Below are 18,328 nucleotides of genomic sequence, written 5' to 3'. Positions count from 1 at the left end.
TACATTGTGGTCGTCCACTCCATTCTTATCTGTTTTTAGCTCCGTTGTCGTTCCTTATCTCGGCAGCAGGGTGGAGTAAGACGTCAGTGGGTGACTGTGTTGCATATCTGAGTCAGTTCAGCAGCGGAATGACTTTCTGGAGAACACTTCATAAGTGCGCCTTTTGGGCATCAGCTTCAGTGACTTTATCCTTTGTGTCCGGAAAATGGGAGACATTGACATAAACGCGGAGGAAAAGATTCCAGTGGGGAAGAAAGCAAAACAAAACCGTTTGGAATGCTTCACTATTTCCAACTGTGAGAGCAGTTCTGCTCCCACGACTGGCGTGCACTGGAAGCGATGGATGATCGTGTTTCTCTTCAGTTCCTACTCCCTGAGCAACGCGTATCAGTGGATTCAGTACGGCATCATCAACAATATAATTATGAAGTTCTACCAAGTGGACGCCTTCGCAGTAGATTGGCTGTCTATGCTCTACATGCTCACCTACATCCCCTTCATTTTCCCCGTCACTTGGCTCCTGGACCAGAAGGGATTGCGCCTCACGGCGCTGCTGGCCAATGCGCTCAATTGCGCGGGGACGTGGACCAAAGTGGCCAGCGTAAAGCCGAACCTGTTCTGGGTCACGATACTGGGACAGTTTGCGAGCTCCCTGTCTCAGGTGTTCATACTCGGGATGCCCTCTCGCTTGGCCTCGGTGTGGTTCGGCGCGGATGAAGTTTCCACCGCCTGCGCCATTGGAGTTTTTGGGAATCAGGTGAGCTTTTGGAACTTCGTGTTGTTTGAGATCTCCCACGCAGACACATTATTGATGGATCGAGTCAAAGGTCAGATGCATTGTCGCTTGTTGTGTAAAGACATTGATTTTCATGATGCACAAGTATGCAATACACGTTCCTGTATTTGTGACAGTCCACATAGTATAGTACTTCTTAGTATACCATTTGCTTTAATATACCTGAATGTAAAAAATATGGTAATGGTAATGGTTTCATTTCATTTGAACATGCATCAGATTACAATTGAATGCATCACATAATCAGTTCACAGTTCCACATGTCCAAAAAGGAGTAGGAAGAAGCAAAGCTTATTAAATCCTACCCCTCCATCTGGTACTTTTACAATCAGTAACTGTTACATTTGTTCACTTCCTGCTTTCCTAATATAATTTTATTTTATTTAATTGTATTTTTTCAATTAATTTTTTTTTAATTTTTTAAAATGGTTTTATTTCATATGAACATGCATCAGATTACAATTGAATGCATCACATAATCAGTTCACAGTTCCATCTGGTACTTTTACAATCAGTAACTGTTACATTTGTTCACTTCCTGCTTTCCATAATACAGTTTAATGTTGTTTTTTTTTTTTTTAATAATGCACCTCGTACCGTAATACATGTAACCTGGTTAAAATATCACATGTAATAAAGTTAATGTTTAAAACAATTTAAGTATAAATAAATAAATAAGGTTAAAAATTGGTTCATAAAAAGATATATATCAATAGGTTAAAAAGTGCTGTGTAGTACAGTGAATGTGTGATTATTTTATTTGATTAGGAGTGTTTTATTTTGAATTGAGATTTACAAAAGATTGAGATTAATTGAGCAAAATACTCGAGACACTTAATAGACTTAATAGGTTAAAGAACTCAGAGCCTTTCTCTTATTATTTTAGGGATTACTTGGCTACATTCATTAAAAATAACAATACACTTAAATATATGTCTTTTTGTATCTTATGCTTAACAAATCCATTACTTATAGTGAAATTCATACACAATTCTTTGTGTTTACTGGTGTCAGAATGGACACATTGGACCCAAAAAGGGACATTTTTAACCATAAAATACTGTAAAATACTAAACTTTTTTAAAGGTGTGTTTAAAGATAATTACAGTCACAAACATTTATTCAGCTTTAGGCTAAAATTTCCAGATGAACCTAAAATGCTCAATAACACGGTTGCTCACACTTCTTTAGACTTCAAACTATACTTTTAAAAGATGTACTTTCTACTACATCCATCCATTTTATATGCCGCTTATCCTCACTTGGGTTTTTACGCTTTACTGTTGATGATCATCCCAAACTCTCCTGATTATGCTATTTGAATTTTCTTTCTATATACTTACAGTACATTGTGGCCGCACGGAGGGCCAGTGGTTAGCATATAGTAGGTCACACTGGGTTTGAATCTGTCTCGAGTTTGTACCGTGCCTCTCACCCAAAGACAGCTGGGATAGGCTCCAGCATACCTGTGACCCTAGTGAGGACAAGTAGCAGAGAAAATGGATGGGTACTTAAATGTGTCATATGTTACCCACTCCCCTGAGTTCAATTCCACCCTCGGCCATCTCTGTGTGGAGTTTGCATGTTCTCCCTGTGCATGCGTGGGTTTTCTCCGGGTACTCCGGTTTCCTCCCACATTCCAAAAACATGCTAGGTTAATTGGTGACTCCAAATTGTCCATAGGTATGAATGTGAGTGTGAATGGTTGTTTGTCTATATGCGCCCTGTGATTGGCTGGGTGTACACCGCCTCTCACCCGTAGTCAGCTGGTATAGGCTTCAGCATACCGTGCGACCCTAGTGAGGATTAGCGGCATAGAAAATGAATGCATGGATGGATGGATAGAGTCCCAACATTGGAATTGCTGGAATTATATTCATGATGGAACAGAACAAATTTTTGCCAAAATCTGCACAAGTTGCCGTTTGTAACATCTCTGGGTGGATTTTCTTTCCACTTTACAGTGGATGGTATGCAGTGTGAATGGTTGTTTGTCTATATGTGCCCTGTGATTGGCTGGCGACCAGTCCAGGGTGTACACCGCTTCTCACCCGAACACAGCTGGGATAGGCTCCAGCACCCCCTGTGACCCTCGTGAGGATAAGCGGTAGAAAATGAATGAATGAATGAATTAGACTTGACTTGACATGACATGACATGACATGACATGGCTTGACATGACTTGACTTGACTTGACTTGACATGACTTGACATGACTTGACATGACTTGACATGACCTGACTTGACATGACATGACATGACTTGACATGACTTGACTCAACCCACACACACCGACCCTGGGTTCTAGTTGAGGTTCTGTTGCCAAAGTGCAAATGACTTGACTTAACTTGCCAGCTAGGACCGTGAGCTTTGACATCCTGTAGTGGACACGAATGCTTCTATTTAAATTTTAGTAGCGGTAAAGCAGCCATGTTTGCTTGAGGCCAGCCTTTTCATTGTCTACAATTTGCTGTACCTGCGGCTTAGGAGAGGCTAGTCTGGTAAAAGGAAACTGCATTTACATGCACAAGAAGCATTGTTTACTCTTCCACTTCAGATGTCAGCCTGAAAGCAAAAGGTGTGGGGAGGAGCGGTGGGGGTGGGGTCAGGTGAGCAATCACAAGGAGGTTTGTCTTGACTGGATGGACTCTCTCTCCGACTAGAAAATCCAGGACTAGTTTGGGATGCTACCTCATGTGGAACTCCTCCAGTCAGGACACCTCACAGCTCTATCCACTCATGGAGACCGAGTCTTATAAGACATATCCTGTTTTTGTCAATTTTTGCATCGCTGTGGATATTGAAGGTGGTCTTTTTAGCTGAAACACAAAGGAATTAGTAATGGGGGTTGTTTTTTATGATTAAAAGCTCACAACGTTCAGAGATGCAGGCTTTGCATCGGTCATTGAGTACACATAACTCATTTTAGTAAGTAAAATATAGATGCAATTGTTTCAGACTTATATAAAATAAATAATAATAATAAATAAATAATAAAAAAATATATAAAAAATAATAATGATAAATAAATAAATAAATAAATAATAATGAAAGTAAATTAAAGAAGCAAAAAGATAATTTCATACTACTACTCAGGTTGAACACGTATTAATTGTGTTCACAAAACTTTATTGATACTTTATTGGAGCCAGTGAACACATTGGACTATATTGTCCACTTAGCCCCGCCCACCTTCCTTGGTCCGAATCATGCCGGACTTTCAGCTCTGGAGACTTTAGCGCTGGAGTCGTTTATCCTGTTCTTAATTCTACAATCCTTATTTATCAGGGTGACTTGCTCTGAAAAACAGAAGAAAACAGAAGATGGTGACAGGCCAGATATACAGGTACTTCAACCTGTCTAGTTGTAAACACAAATATTGTAATACAGTATCATTCGGTATATGTCTTGTTAGTGCACATTTAATGTTAATTTGGTTTCAAAGGGCCACATATCAATCTTCAAAAATGTATTTTCTAATCGCGCCTCTGTTGGGTTTTTAAAGTATGATTTTTTTTACAAGTGTACGATACAATACGGTATTTGTTTGGAGTTTGGTATCCGTATGGGAAATGACGTGTTCATGTTTGCACAACGTCGCCATCTTGTGCCTACTCAGCGTATTACTCTACTGTACTCCTTATTAGCTTGAATGGAGCCATACTGGCGCTTCAGGTAGGCTAACTGTAAAACTTTTTAAAAATAACATTTCATGTTTTAATCCAACTTTTTAAGACTAGTTTAGGATGTCGTATATCAGCATATTCCGTCACTTTTACGACTTCGGTGAAGCTAGGGAGAACCGGTTGCTCAAACAGCGAGAGAAAAACAAGTTGAAGAAGCTAGGAAAAGTTACTTCTTGTCCTTTTGTGCCGTTTACCGGGCTTATTAAGCTTATTTCGAGTATAAAACGCTTCAAATGTGAAGCTAAAGATTATTGACTTTGCTAGCTGTGTTGAAGAATGGTGAGCATGACCGTGAATGAAGTAATTCATTCACGGTCTAACCAGCTAAACCTCATTTATTTACCTGAAACTAATTCCACCAGAACAAAAGTACAAATACCTCAATTACACAGCCACTATTACTATCATCTATTTGTGGGAATTGACACCTCAGTGGAGCTTCTAGGTTCGACCAATTGCTGTAATCTGGTCAATTCACCCAAAATTAGTATTTCTAATCTGTCAGTCAAACCAGAAACCACACCCTGCTTGCAGTGTTTCTTTTATTTTAATCATGTGTATCATGTGGGTGTGCAAAACACATCAAGTTGCATGCTTTTCTGAATCAATGAAGAGTCTTCAGTGCAATTAAGTAAGAGTTGTAAATTATGTCATGTGTGATGAAGCATGCAATCACACATTCAGGCCGAGTGAGCTGAGAAGATGCTAGCTAGTAGCCACTCAGCCATCTTGCAACCCCAGTGTATTTTGACAACTTTCAAAACTGAATTCTGAGCAACCTATTATTAACTTTTTAAAATGATTCTTCCAAGACAACAGCTTAGATATTATAACTCCAAACATTATGTCATAATGCATTAAATCAACCAAAAAATGTATACTTTTTGGGTGCAAAACACATCAAGTTGCATGCTTTTCTGAATCAATGAAGAGTCTTCAGTGCAATTAAGTAAGAGTTGTAAGTTATGTCATTTGTGATTAAGCATGAAATCACACATTCAGACTCAGAGTGAGCTGAGAAGATGCTAGCTAGTAGCCACTCTGCCATCTTGCAACCCCAGTGTATTTTGACAACTTTCAAAACTGAATTCTGAGCAACCCATTATTAACTTTTTTAAATGATTCAGCAGCTTAGATACTATAACTCCAAACATTATGTCATAATGCATTAAATCAACCAAAAAATGTATACTTTTTGGGTGCATGACAATTACAACTTGCATCATTATCAGTATGTGCGTGTCATGTGCTTGGTTAGCTTCAGCACACTAAATTGAGGTGATCTCCCACAAGACAAGTCATATAACAATCATAACATGTGCTGATGCAATCCGAAAAGAGGAGTTTGAGTTCAGGAATAAAACTCACATAAAAAAACAGTCATGTGACGAAAGAGGTGTTATGCAGTGAGACAAGCAGGTGATCTTTGGCATCGTGGACAGGGAGTCGGGTATGTGACTTTTTGTCCCTTCCTTCTCCCTCACTGGAGAGCTACCTGTTCAAAATCAGCAAGGAAAATTATCAGTCAAGTGTATTTGAGGCCAACTTTCTCATCTTGGGCGGCGAGGAAGTGGTGTACCTGTTATTGGGTAAATGCTGCTCTTTTGGTAAACGGTGACTATGTACACATGCACAAGGAGAATTGTTTGCTCTTCTCTTTAGCTGATTACAGACGTCTGAAAGAGGAGGGGAGAAACATGAGCAGTCAGGAGGAGCTCTATCATGACTGGATGGACAGCCACAATGGATCTTCTCCAACTAAAAATGCCACAACCAGTTTGGGAAGATCTAATCGTCAATTTTCTCTGGGAGATGAGAGCCTTATATCGAATTCCTCCTGTCAGGACACCTCGCAGCTCTTCCCACTCATGCAAACCAAGTTGTACAAGCGGCGTTGGGTCATGCTGTTGGTTTTTTGCATGTACTCCATGAGCAATGCCATGATGTGGCTGCAGTACGGTATCATTGGCAACATTTTCAAGCGCTTTTATGATATTGGCTCCTTGGCCTTGGACTGGCTGTCTATGATTTATTTCTTCACCTACATTCCTCTCATCGTGCCCGTCATGTGGATGCTGGACAACCGAGGCCTCAGGGAAGTCATCATGGTGGGCTCTGCCGTCAACTGCATTGGCGCTTGGATCAAAAGCAGTACGGCTCACCCCGACTCGTTTGCTGTCACCTTCTTCGGGCAGTTTGTGTGTTCAGTGGCCACTGTTTACACACTTGGCATCCCATCTAGACTTGCTTCTCTGTGGTTCGGGCAGCACGAGGTTTCCACTGCCTGTTCGATTGGCGTTCTGGGAAACCAGGTGTGTTTCTGTTTGTCTTTTGGGCGAAAACTTTGTTGTCAGCGTGTGCTTGATAGAAAGTGATTTGTATAATTTTTTAACACCTTCCAGCTGTTGATTTCCTAACTCATATAGGCCTCAACTAACAATTATTTTCCATTATTTCTTCTAACATGTTCCAGCAAGATTTTGCCCCAGTGCACAGGTGAATTTAATACAAAATAACATTTTAGGTTAGAGATAATGACAACAATATGAAGTATATTATACTCACATGAAACATTTAACATAGGATGTTAAAAGTCAGTGGTCTTATTTTATTTAAGTTGACGTCCTGTTCTCCTACTTCCAACATAGTATATACGGACCCCTCGTTAAAATAATTTTTAACCATCAAAAAACAAATTTTACATGAAGTTGGGCCGCACCCACCTGTGTTAGTGCAAACATTGCATACCAGTTATTGTCATGCATGTTTTTGTTTTGGGACTTCTGTTTCACAGCCTGCTGTGATGCATAAAAGCCTGCATTGTCATTGACATCCACATGCCCAACATGACACCGTGTGTTTGGTTTCGTGCTATATACAAAATGAAACAGCCATGTGTTCTGCAATATATAGTTCTCACATGCCTCTCAGATGTTGGGACTAAAAAAAAAGGCAATTTGATATCTATCAGAGAATGTAGCGCTTTGATGTACAATCTGTCTGCATAACGACCAAAGTTAAGTTACCGCCTGTTATGCTATATTTGATCGCAGGACCATGCTTGAAGCGTCCATTTCATTTAGCAATAAAAATTTATTTGATTTTGCATGTGACAAGGCTAATATATTTTCTTGTTTTTCAATGTGTTGCGTCTTTCTTCACTGCAGTTGGGCATTGCCATTGGATTTCTGATCCCGCCCATCCTCGTGCCGAATGTAGATGATATGGATGAGCTGGCGCACCACATTAAGATCATGTTCTACATCAGTGCTGGAGCGGCCACCATCATCTTCATCCTTGTGGTCATTTGTAAGTACTCATTGATAAAGTGGACTGGTGGACTGAAGGTTGTGATTCAGGTGAGGTATAGGAACAACAAGCAAAGTGTCATTGATGTGTCTTTCATCCATTTTATCTGAGATACTGCAGTTCAGTCTTGAACTTGTTCAGCGTAGTTCTTAACAGTGGGACATTCTGTGGTGCTCCTTGGGCAACACTGCTCTCCCAGTGTCCAATCATTGCTGTAATTGTGCACCTATTTGATGGGATATGTTCTGACACGTGGTGAAACACAAGCAGGGGCTCGCTCAGCCTCAGAGGGCAGCAAAGTCCCTGACAGCCAGGAAAGAATCGCAATGACTGACCACAGGTCTTATTTATTTGTCTTTATATTAGTTTCTCTGTGATTGGCTGCTCATCAGTCCAGGGTGAAGTCTCCCCAAGTCAGCTGGAAAAGCCTCTAACTCCCCCTGTAACCCTGAACTCACCAAGCAGTATTGAACATGGATGTAAACGTGGACCATTGTACGTTTAAGTGAGTGGAAGAACAAGTAATACGATTAGTACCAAATAAAGGCTTCAGAACACACAAAAACAAATATTTGTAAGGTGCTGTAAAATGATAATCACAAAGCGGTATTTGTACTAGGTAAGCTACCTTGAATATTTGCCCCAACAGAAAAAGAGTATTTTAGTCTATTATAGCTTGTAACTGTATTAGGGCTTTTCAGTAGCTCAGCAAGGCTTTACATTGGCAAATAATGAAAAGGAGAACAGAGAGGAATATTAGTTATTGGGAGGTGTTGACTGGACATGGTGGTCGTCATCATAACCTGCAGAGGATTTATTTTAATGTAAGTGCAATTTGCAGACCTTGACTGGACATGGTGGTCGTCATCATAACCTGCAGAGGATTTATTTTAATGTAAGTGCAATTTGCAGACCTTGCTATTGTTATGCAGAAAGATAAGGGTCAGTCTCTTGGACTATGTGACAGTTTTGAACCTCTTTCAGGAGACCTACATATAAATATTTGTGCAATGCAATTTAATAATGTCTGATTAACTTCTTCTGGGTCCTCTTTTTGACCTTTTAAATCCATAATGTTCTCCACCGTGTCTTCTAGTTTTTCAGGAGAAACCAGAGCTCCCTCCCACACAGGCCCAAGCCCAGGCCAGGTGCTTTACTCAAGAGCAGTATTCTTACCGGGCTTCGATTTGGAGGCTGCTGCGCAACAAGCCCTTCATGCTGTTAGTTGTCAGCTATGGTGGGTCTCTAACCTCTGCAGCCTTTCCCACACCATCAGTAGCCTGGTCTATCCCAAAGTCCGGTGAAGGCTTGTCACACATCATTATGGCTGTATCAATACAAAATATCTACTTTTTAAAATTTATTTGCAGGACTGAATGTTGGCTGCTTCTATGCTGTGTCTACGCTACTGAATCGAATGATCATTGAACACTATCCAGTAAGTCTCAATATGGCCGCTGCTGTCATAATATGTCATGTCTGAATGTGCAGCTTTGAACTCTCGATGCCAGTAAAATGCCCTTGACACAGCTAACTGTCATTGAAGCACCTCAGGGCCTTGTGGATAAGATAAATGCAAACTGTAACAGTATTTTACTACTTCTAAAACAAAAATGTCAATACGTTTTCTCTTAGGGAGAGGAGGTAAACGCAGGCAGGATCGGTCTGACCATTGTCATTGCCGGCATGGTGGGGTCGCTCATATGTGGCATTTGGCTGGACAAGTCTAAAACATACAAGTAAGATCATATTTCTTGAGATTGAGGTGTGGAATTCAAATACAGTAAACATGTATTCAAGTTTCCAAACAGTTCATGAATGATTATTATTCATGACGTGATACGTCAACCATTAAAGCCCAGTTGCTAAACATGGTTAAACAAGCTTGTTAAGTGTCATATGACACTTCTTAGCATTACAATTTGCTCTTATGCACTTAGTATGTAAAATGGGAAATGTGTTTGAAGTTGAATGGCATGGAAACTTACTGACTGTCCAAGTAAAAATAAAGTAAAACATAAAGACTGTTTTTTGCGGTATGGACAAATAGAGTATTAATTTGCAGGGTTTTATTTATTTGTGTGAATTACATTTATTATGGGCTGCACGGCGGTCGTGTGGTTAGCGCGCAGACCTCACAGCTAGGAGACCCAGGTTCAATCCCACCCTCGGCCATCTCTGTGTGGAGTTTGCATGTTCTCCCCGTGCATGCGTGGGTTTTCTCCGGGTACTCCGGTTTCCTCCCACATTCCAAAAACATGCTAGGTTAATTGGCGACTCCAAATTGTCCATAGGTATGAATGTGAGTGTGAATGGTTGTTTGTCTATATGTGCCCTGTGATTGGCTGGCGACCAGTCCAGGGTGTACCCCGCCTCTCGCCCGAAGACGGCTGGGATAGGCTCCAGCACCCCGCGACCCTCGTGAGGAAAAGCGGTAGAAAATGAATGAATGAACATTTATTATGAGCGCTATACCATTTGCACTACATTTACACTATTTGCACTAGAACAACAGCAGCATATTTGATCAACAATTAGTGTCAAGATACAAGAGGAGCATCTGTGATAGCAGTAGCACTCATGGATCCACAGTTGCTGTTATGTACTGTGGCCCTAGTTGTGTTATTAAACACAGTCTCCTCGCGTGGGTGCTTAAACATTTTCTCATGGAGAGATGACAGTGTGCAAAGTGGACACGAATGAAAATCAGAAGTGCGGATGTGATTTTTTTTGTTCTGATGACCCTCTCTGCTTATCTAAACCGACAGGCGAGACTCCAGTAGTCCCCTTGTGTCCTATCCAGCTTTGTGCTTATCTGCATCAAACTTGGATCTTCTCTCGAAAGAGCGCAGTTTTCACCAGTGACAATGAAATAGAAATTAATCTGTCTGTTTTGACTTGATAGATTGTTTGGATTCCTCAAATGCCAGTTGGATGTTCAGCTTGTCAAAGCAACCAGGTCCACGTTGATTTTGTATACACACTCTCTTGTCTTAAAGTATGCGGGAGAGAGTCAAAGGACTTTGTTATGTTAACAAAACCATTATTTTACGCGTGGTTGTTCAAGAAAGTGCTGGACCAGAATAAGCCTGTGCAGATGGCCCGTGCTATGACAAACGTCATTCTCAGAGATAGAGGATTTTCAGTCTTGGTCAAACATTGCCTTTAATTACAGATATAGGTAGAGTAAAGTTGTGCTCATTTCTGTGAGATGCCTGTTTGTGTTTGTCATCGTTTTTGAAGACAACTTGTCAACCAGCATTACTGTGTTTGGCTCAAACTGTGGACTTTGTCAACATTAACATTCCCAGCATTAAAAAAAAAAAACTTGAGGTCATCAGGTTTTCTATTCTTAAGTGGTTTTGTGCAAGTACCCTGGAGGATTGAGGCCCTCTGATTAACTTTTGCATAACAATTATAATCCACCTCACAGGACTCCGATCTAAAACATTTTTGTCAAAGTCAAATCTGATTAAAGTGGATTTCAAATTGTTGCTTTGCCGTATTAACACTTAATAGACACTCTGATTCTGTCCTCTTCTCAGACAGACAACACTGGTTGTGTATGTTCTCTCCCTCGTCGGGATGCTGGTGTACGCCTTCACTCTCAACCTGGGTCACCTGTGGCTGGTGTTTATCACATCTGGAGTTTTAGGGTGGGTAATCATTACAGGTGGGTAATCATTATAGAGTAAAGGCCACCAACCCCATGATTCTCCATTTAATGAATATTATGAGCACATTTCTCCCACAGGAATTCTTTGGTAAGGTTTATTTTTATGTTTGTTAATGACTCGGAAATGTTTTATATTACAATATGAGAGGTTTTATATGAGCATGTGATTCTACAGCTTCTTCATGACCGGTTACCTTCCTCTGGGCTTTGAGTTTGCAGTCGAACTCACTTACCCAGAATCAGAGGGGACCTCATCTGGACTCCTTAACTGTTCAGCTCAGGTCAGTGCAGATAATTTATAATAATTTAATATTTTTTTAAATGATACTAATGAAGAAATTACATTTTTTGTGAACCAATTCAATTTCAGATCTTTGGAATCATTTTCACCATTTCCCAGGGAAAGATAATTGACAGATGGGGTACTTTGGGGGGAAACATCTTCCTGTGTGTCTTTCTGCTGATAGGAACTGTAATGACTGGTAAGATTTCCGACAGACTAACAAGGCTGGAAAACCTTCACAAACAATAGAAGCCCAAACAAGCATTTCAAGGTATTTCAATCGTTCAAGGATGTAAGGTTGCCATCTAGTGGCACAATCGGATGCAGAATCTTCTTGTTTCATGTCATGAGAATTTAGTTTTGATGTTTAAAGTCTTTAAACATAATTACAACAACTTTGTTATGGTGGGATTCAAAAACTCTTTTTTTGTATTTATCACAGGATTTATCAAGTCTGACCTCCGGAGGCAAAAAGCCAATCTCCAGGCCGAGGAACAAATAATTAGTGTAAGCACATCACAGATTGCATCGTCACATCCCTCTACAGCACTCTTTCTCAAACTCCTTTTTTTCTCCAGAAAATGCCGTAAAATAATGTACATAAAGTACTGCTAATGCTCCATTTATTACAACAAAGATTAATAAAAATGTACTTACACAATGGAAAAAAAATACTTTTGGTTACCAAGTTTGGGAAACCCTGCTTGAGAGGGATTCTTTCTTTGCATATTTTGTGCTGAAATAACGCTAATCAAGAGCTGCTGGTTGCTTTTGGCTGTGAGCCTCACATTGCTTTGCACTGCTGCAGGCATGCACATGAATGAATGAATGAATGAATGAACGCACTGCTCAATCTCAACGCTCAAAACAAGTCCTCTCTCTGCTTACTCTGACAACTCTGCAGCCTGTTCTGAAGAAAGCGTAACATTTTCTACTAAACGTTAATTTGCTTCCATGCTGGATAAAATGAATGTTTTTGTTTTCACATGGGAGTAGCATGGCCTCAGCATGAGAGGAGTGCATGCTGGTGAGGAGGTCTTATGTGTGGACTTATTTAAAACCAGCAACGTCCTTTTCCAACACCTCTTAAATGCAACTCAAATCTAAAGCGCAGTGAATTGAATGCTACAAATAAGTCCATACTCAGAGACCCTACTGTTGGATCGGCAGCAGGCAATTATTTGGGTGTGCTGGGTTTTCTGCGCTTAAAGCGGTCTGTTGCATGGAAGTTCCATTGGTGCCCCTCAGAGGCGTGACACCCAAGCTATTATTCCAGCCTGCAGGCTCAGAGACGTTGGTGCAGGACTACGGGGGCACATCTTGCAGCAGCCCCTGGCAACGGCAGACTTGACATAAAACTACAACCTCAATAAAAAAAACAAAACACACATCTGCCAAGGTAGGGACAAATACTGCTTTAATAAAAATACTCCCCACATAAACAAATACGAGTGGAACCTTGGTTAGTGTCATTCATTTGTCTCGGAAGGCTCTAACCGAAACACAGTCTAACCAAATAAAAGCCACAAAGCCAAAAATGTTAACACAAAACTAACAGGCTAAATGAATATTTAATATTTAACTTGTAATTCTGGCCTGATGACACAGAGATTATTATAGAGATTATTATACTCCAAACCAATAGTGGTCAATGTGTAACCCCTAAGCAGCAATGCACCCAAGCTTTTGGGGGCTATTTGTAAGATACCGAAGGTTATATAGAGTATAGTAAATATATAAGTCAAAGGACTCTGGTATATTGACAGAAATGTTTATCCATATGAGCTGTCCCTGTATGTAAATATATAATTTTTCTGTTCTTTACAGAAAATATCTGCCATTCAAGCTGAAAACATCTCGCCCCCTGAGAACCTGACAGAAGGGAAGCTTTAATTAAGAATACAAGCACCATAGTCACCATGCATTCTGCTATGAAGCCTTGTCGACGCAGATTGGTCGCGGTAGCAACCGACAACCCTGCTGCATATTTGTTGCACTGTGCCATAACACACATACTGTACACTCATACATGATATTCTAATCCCAAAACAAGCACAAGTACAATGCACTTCAACCTCATGTCTTTACATTCCTCAATTCTGACCCTCATCCACAATCCTCATGTGAGAGATGAGCACGTCTTTCACTTTTCTGTGTGTTCTAAAGATATAAAAGCAGATAAAAAGAGACAGCTCATTACTACACATAATGGGACACATTGCCTATGGCTTATGACCTATTTTCTGGTATAAAATATGCTCTAACGTCTTCAATATATTGGGTAGAGAAGTGAATGTGGTATCAAATTAAAGTCATGCTTTATCACACTTGATTTTACAAAATTTCCAAATTTTGTAACATGCTACTTGGACGGAATAAGTGTTTACCCATTATAGGCATTCTTAGCTGCGTCTTTTTAGCTGTTTAGCTTTAGAATGAGGAGAAAAAAGAAAAATATATGTATTCATGTCTCACATAAGGATTGTGGATAATGGGCAGTTTTCCTTTAAGCTTGAATATCAAGTTAAGTGTAAAGTGTTTTTTTTAATGACCTGCTACCCTAAAACCGTTTTAGTGTCAGTAGTGTTTTCTGTCATAATTAGCAATATTTTAAAGGTCCCCTATTATGCAAAATTCATTCATTTTCTACCGCTTATCCTCACGGGGATGCTGGAGCCTATCCCAGCTGTCTCCAGGCAAGAGGCGGGGTACACCCTGGACTGGTCGCCAGCCAACCACAGGGCATTATGCAGCATTATTAACTAAAATGATATTATACCAGCTGTCGCCAGTAGATGTGCAGTATTCATTACACATCTGAAAATGAATCATGGCGCTCTGCTAACGATCCGACAGTCAACTCCAGACGTGGGAGCTGTCAGGTTGATCATTTCTTCAGCAAACGGGCTAACCCAGCATGACGTTTCTTGTTTAAATGTGACTGTAACATTAGCACTGCAGCACACATAGCCATGCTAGTGTTGCTAACGTTTGTGTCCTCCTGTCACACTCCTTAATGTTACACTATTGTATGATAGAAGACAAGTTTATGTAGAAAGTGAGTCAGGCACAACTCATTAGCATTAAAGCTACTGACACACAAACCCAGGAGGGCTTAGTAAAAACACTGTTAAACTGTCTAAATTACAGAATTACAGCATTGCGGCTTTTTTTAAAATTGTGAAAAACACTATAATATGGGACCTTTAATGGTAAAGATTAACAAATGGACAACTGTGTTTTCCTGTCATGGCTGCTGGAAGGCTTTCTGCATGTCATGCTGGATCACACAAACGTATTACCTCAGAATTTTACTGATTACAGAAACTGTTGATGCTGTGCATCTTGTCAACGCTTTGGAAGGTCAGTTTTGTCCTTGCTTTACTGTAAGAGACCTCCTCCAGATCTGAGAAAGGAACTTGAGGATTGATATCTGCTTCACTATCAAGAGGAGGAGGCAAATGGGTCATTTTTCATGAGAAAAATGACAAATATTTGATTAAATACATAGTGCTATACACAGGTTACTGAGAAAAGGCGTAGTGTGCATAGTTTGTCATGAATTTGTTTTATTTGTTTTGTTGTGGCGTGTCTTGTGATTACTTTTTTTTCTCTCAAAGATGACGCAATTTTTAGGGTTACTAATTTATCACATTGTGGAATTTTAAGGACAAAGCTGTGAAGTATCTTTGATGCTCCTTGTCATTTAAAACACATTCAATAAATTATTCTATTATATTTGACTTTAGACTGGAGTGGAATGATTTTCACGACACAAAGCAAACAGTGCTCAGTTTATTTTCCATTGTCTGAATAAATAAACCTCGAAATAAACAAAGAATCAATGTGTATAGCTCTGAGAAAGTCTGAGGGAAGCAGCACACCACACAGTCCATCCAAACAGGTCATTTGGACACAAGAACATTCAGTTACGTTTCTTCTGCCGTGCTCCCACTTCTTCTGGATTCTCTGGAAAACACTGGAATCCAATCAGCATGGCTATGACTGAGAAACCTGGAAAAACATGGGATACTGAATTCAACTTAAATTCCATGCTAGGAAGGAAATTGTAATTGGGAATAATACTTACTGGCCACAATAAGAGGTGCCATGACCCCGATGGTGAGAGGTGCGGTTTTGTAGATAAACGTCTCGGATAGAAAATGACCCAATGCTAACACAAATGTCCACAAGGTGATGTGATACAGCCTGGAAGGGCCAGTGTAACACAAAATAACATTGGAATAATATTGGAGATTGACCACAAAAACACGGCAAAATCACATTATACTTTACGTTCTGTTCTGGATATCAATAGCACAGGCACAGCGGATGATGGATGACAGTAAGGTCCAAATGCCAAACGTCCGTGCTTGAAGACCATTGACTGAGGAGAAGACAGGATACATGCATTCTTAGTTGACATATTATAACAATTCTACTTGGCACAAAACTGACCAGCAGGTATTGACAATACATAATACAATTTATTCATACGAGCAATTAATGGGATGAGTAAGCATGACTATTGATGAACGTAGATTACCAAACTGAGGTGTTCCTGTGTAGAGTTTCTCTGACAGGAAGCTGTGATCTCTGAAACTCTGCACCGTGTTTCCCATGGCGATGACAGAAACCATCACCAGCCAGCTCCGCAGGACGTTTAGGAAGCGACTCATCTCTTCTGCTGCTCCTAGAGTTATTTGCATTAATATAAGCATTTATCTGTTTATGTTCCACAGAGGGTGTCAGGTGTTAGTATTACCTGTTTATTACCTGAACGGACCGATGACTCCCAGCTAGCAAGTATTGCACCTGACAAAAAGAGCTGTTTTGTCGTAACCTTTGCTTTGAACAAGGTACCAAATGACATTAATGATAGATGTTCATGCCGGTGTTTATCAAAACATTATGATAACACTGAAAATAAAATAACAGCATGCAAAGCAATGAAGTTAATAAATGTGTTTGTCGTCTTTCAATAGAAGGCCAGACTGGCTGTCCAATGACAAACCCTACTTCACTGGGTTCATCCAGTCGTACCATCGCTTTGATTGGTCCGCGTGTCCTTTTTGGTATCGCCCACTTTTATTTTTAACCAATAGTCTGAGGCAATTCCAGAATCTAACGTGTGGTTGGTCATGGTTGTACAAAGACTCAACACTAGGAACAAGATAATGCCCTGTCTAGAAGTATGTTCGCTATTTTCATTATATTTACTTGTTTACTTGTTTTAGTATACAATTCGCTTTAAGGTGCATATTGCAAGATTTTATATTTTTTTTTTCCTCAGCTGTCAATGGACAACTGGACATTGACTGTACAACCGCCACAATTGGTTATTAATGTGCTTTCTTAATTTTTTATATATTAAATGTAATTTCTTGACGTTGCATAAGAAGGAAAAAAAAAACGTCGAACCAAAGAGGTGGTCTTCCACCGCACAGGAAACCCAAAAGTGCGCACGCGCAGTGCTCTGTTGCTACACTGTTGTTGTAGTAACCAGGAAGATTAGCAGTGATCGTCAACTCTCCTTGCATATTTAAGCTAGTTAGCTTGTAGCAGGCTGGATAAAACAAGGCAAGTTAACGTGTTCTTTTCCCTATTTGTCACTGCAAAACGATTTTTGATTGTCTTCCTATAAATCATTCTCTTCTGCTTAGCTCGCCACACACATACGGCTATCCTTTTTTCATTGCGTGTGATTTTTTGTGAGCTAACGTTTGTTCGACTGTTTGAATTTACCGCTTGTAATGTCACGGCATGTTTTTTTGTGCTAAGTTTATTTACAATAACCATCGGTTAGATGTGGCTGTTGTAGAATCGAATCAATTTCTGATTGAAACATACAGTATTGTATTTATGTTTGCCTCAGGACGGCGGCTGCAATGGTTGACACTTGATCCCTGGAGGATTTTAGCTGTCTCTCTGCGGAGATGCCAGCTGTAGCTCAGGATAAGGAGGACTCTGAGTTCTCATCAGAAGACGAGCAAGAGTGAGTGTGAAGGCATCTGTATTTATGGTCCATATGACTTCATTCATATACAGGCACATTATGTGCAATCACTTAAAACTGCTGATCCACCTGTCACAAATGCTATCAACTATCATTGTTGTGTTTTGTATGGTAGTAGAACTGTTAGCGCAATGTAAATACAATATACACATTTATTAGTAACTTAGGCCAAGATGGAGCTGTTTCTTAATTTTAATTTTCCAATAGTAGTTTGTAGTTTTAGAATATGTGCCCCCGCGCTCACCTGACCTAAACGCCATTGAGATCTAGTGGGGGGCCCCTCTTATTTTCCTACGGCCTCTGAAGTGATCATGGTTTTACACCACCCCCTTATATTTATATAAGTGAATATAAGTGGAATAATCTGGATGGACGGATGGATCCACACTTATAGCTTCCCAGTAATTGTGCACCTAACAACATTGTTGCATTTTGTGTGCATATGGGTGGACCCCACATGCAGAGACAGGGGACATTTGAGTGTAGCGTGAAGGTCTTTTATGAAGCTTCCACATAAAAACACAGTCCTGTGATGTAAAAAAAAAAAGAAGTAATGCAATAA

General features: G+C 40.1%; 3 protein-coding genes across 17 annotated transcripts in view; 2 read left to right on the top strand and 1 right to left on the bottom strand.

Annotated features, from left to right (window-relative positions):
• Window positions 1-75: 75 nt before the first annotated feature.
• On the top strand, window positions 76-15,493 carry flvcr2a (FLVCR heme transporter 2a). 10 transcript variants are annotated; one of them, XM_058091138.1, is made up of 11 exons: window positions 4,768-6,794; window positions 7,650-7,791; window positions 8,888-9,028; window positions 9,162-9,229; window positions 9,427-9,530; window positions 11,337-11,447; window positions 11,643-11,748; window positions 11,838-11,949; window positions 12,193-12,257; window positions 13,027-13,149; window positions 13,578-15,493. In XM_058091138.1, exons 1-10 carry the CDS (start codon window positions 6,111-6,113, stop codon window positions 13,099-13,101), a joined length of 1,608 nt encoding a protein of 535 aa, XP_057947121.1. In that variant the 5' UTR covers window positions 4,768-6,110; the 3' UTR covers window positions 13,102-13,149; window positions 13,578-15,493. The 10 variants fall into 10 exon arrangements, 8 of the variants coding, with proteins under 8 accessions (XP_057947128.1, XP_057947124.1, XP_057947123.1 ...); XM_058091141.1 differs by lacking the exon at window positions 13,578-15,493 and adding an exon at window positions 4,024-4,142 and having other exon boundaries at window positions 6,145-6,794; window positions 12,193-13,567; XM_058091140.1 differs by lacking the exon at window positions 13,578-15,493 and adding an exon at window positions 4,239-4,471 and having other exon boundaries at window positions 6,145-6,794; window positions 12,193-13,567.
• On the bottom strand, window positions 15,483-16,798 carry erg28 (ergosterol biosynthesis 28 homolog). 4 transcript variants are annotated; one of them, XM_058091163.1, is made up of 5 exons: window positions 16,527-16,798; window positions 16,297-16,437; window positions 16,047-16,137; window positions 15,841-15,959; window positions 15,483-15,764 (listed from the first exon to the last, which is right to left on the bottom strand). In XM_058091163.1, exons 1-5 carry the CDS (start codon window positions 16,621-16,623, stop codon window positions 15,676-15,678), a joined length of 537 nt encoding a protein of 178 aa, XP_057947146.1. In that variant the 5' UTR covers window positions 16,624-16,798; the 3' UTR covers window positions 15,483-15,675. The 4 variants fall into 4 exon arrangements, with proteins under 4 accessions (XP_057947146.1, XP_057947145.1, XP_057947147.1 ...); XM_058091162.1 differs by having other exon boundaries at window positions 15,485-15,764; window positions 16,297-16,443; XM_058091164.1 differs by having other exon boundaries at window positions 15,489-15,764; window positions 16,297-16,443; window positions 16,516-16,796.
• Window positions 16,799-17,164: 366 nt separating this feature from the next.
• The window catches only part of ttll5 (tubulin tyrosine ligase-like family, member 5), a 64,474-nt gene continuing 63,310 nt past the window's right edge, over window positions 17,165-18,328 (top strand). For all 3 annotated transcript variants that reach the window (XM_058091135.1, XM_058091136.1, XM_058091134.1), the window contains exons 1-2: window positions 17,165-17,330; window positions 17,626-17,745. In XM_058091135.1, the coding sequence (XP_057947118.1) occupies window positions 17,687-17,745 (59 nt within the window). In that variant the 5' untranslated portion in view covers window positions 17,165-17,330; window positions 17,626-17,686. The remainder of the gene's footprint in view (window positions 17,331-17,625; window positions 17,746-18,328) is intronic.

This window comes from Doryrhamphus excisus, chromosome 13 (assembly GCF_030265055.1).
Source record: "Doryrhamphus excisus isolate RoL2022-K1 chromosome 13, RoL_Dexc_1.0, whole genome shotgun sequence".
NCBI classification, from domain to species: Eukaryota; Metazoa; Chordata; class Actinopteri; order Syngnathiformes; family Syngnathidae; genus Doryrhamphus; species Doryrhamphus excisus.
The sequence above is the reverse complement of the archived record's forward strand: the minus strand, read 5'-3'. Positions and strand labels throughout refer to the sequence as shown.

Coding starts and splice junctions, on each gene's coding strand:
- flvcr2a (XM_058091137.1), top strand. CDS start 6,111: ATGCACAAGGAGAATTGTTTGCTCTTCTCTTTAGCTGATTACAGACGT. Junction 7,792..8,887: donor CTTCATCCTTGTGGTCATTT/GTAAGTACTCAT, acceptor CGTGTCTTCTAG/TTTTTCAGGAGAAACCAGAG. Junction 11,749..11,837: donor TCCTTAACTGTTCAGCTCAG/GTCAGTGCAGAT, acceptor ATTCAATTTCAG/ATCTTTGGAATCATTTTCAC.
- erg28 (XM_058091162.1), bottom strand. CDS start 16,623: ATGTCATTTGGTACCTTGTTCAAAGCAAAGGTTACGACAAAACAGCTC. Junction 15,960..16,046: donor ATTGATATCCAGAACAGAAC/GTAAAGTATAAT, acceptor TGGCCCTTCCAG/GCTGTATCACATCACCTTGT. Junction 15,765..15,840: donor GGCACCTCTTATTGTGGCCA/GTAAGTATTATT, acceptor ATGTTTTTCCAG/GTTTCTCAGTCATAGCCATG.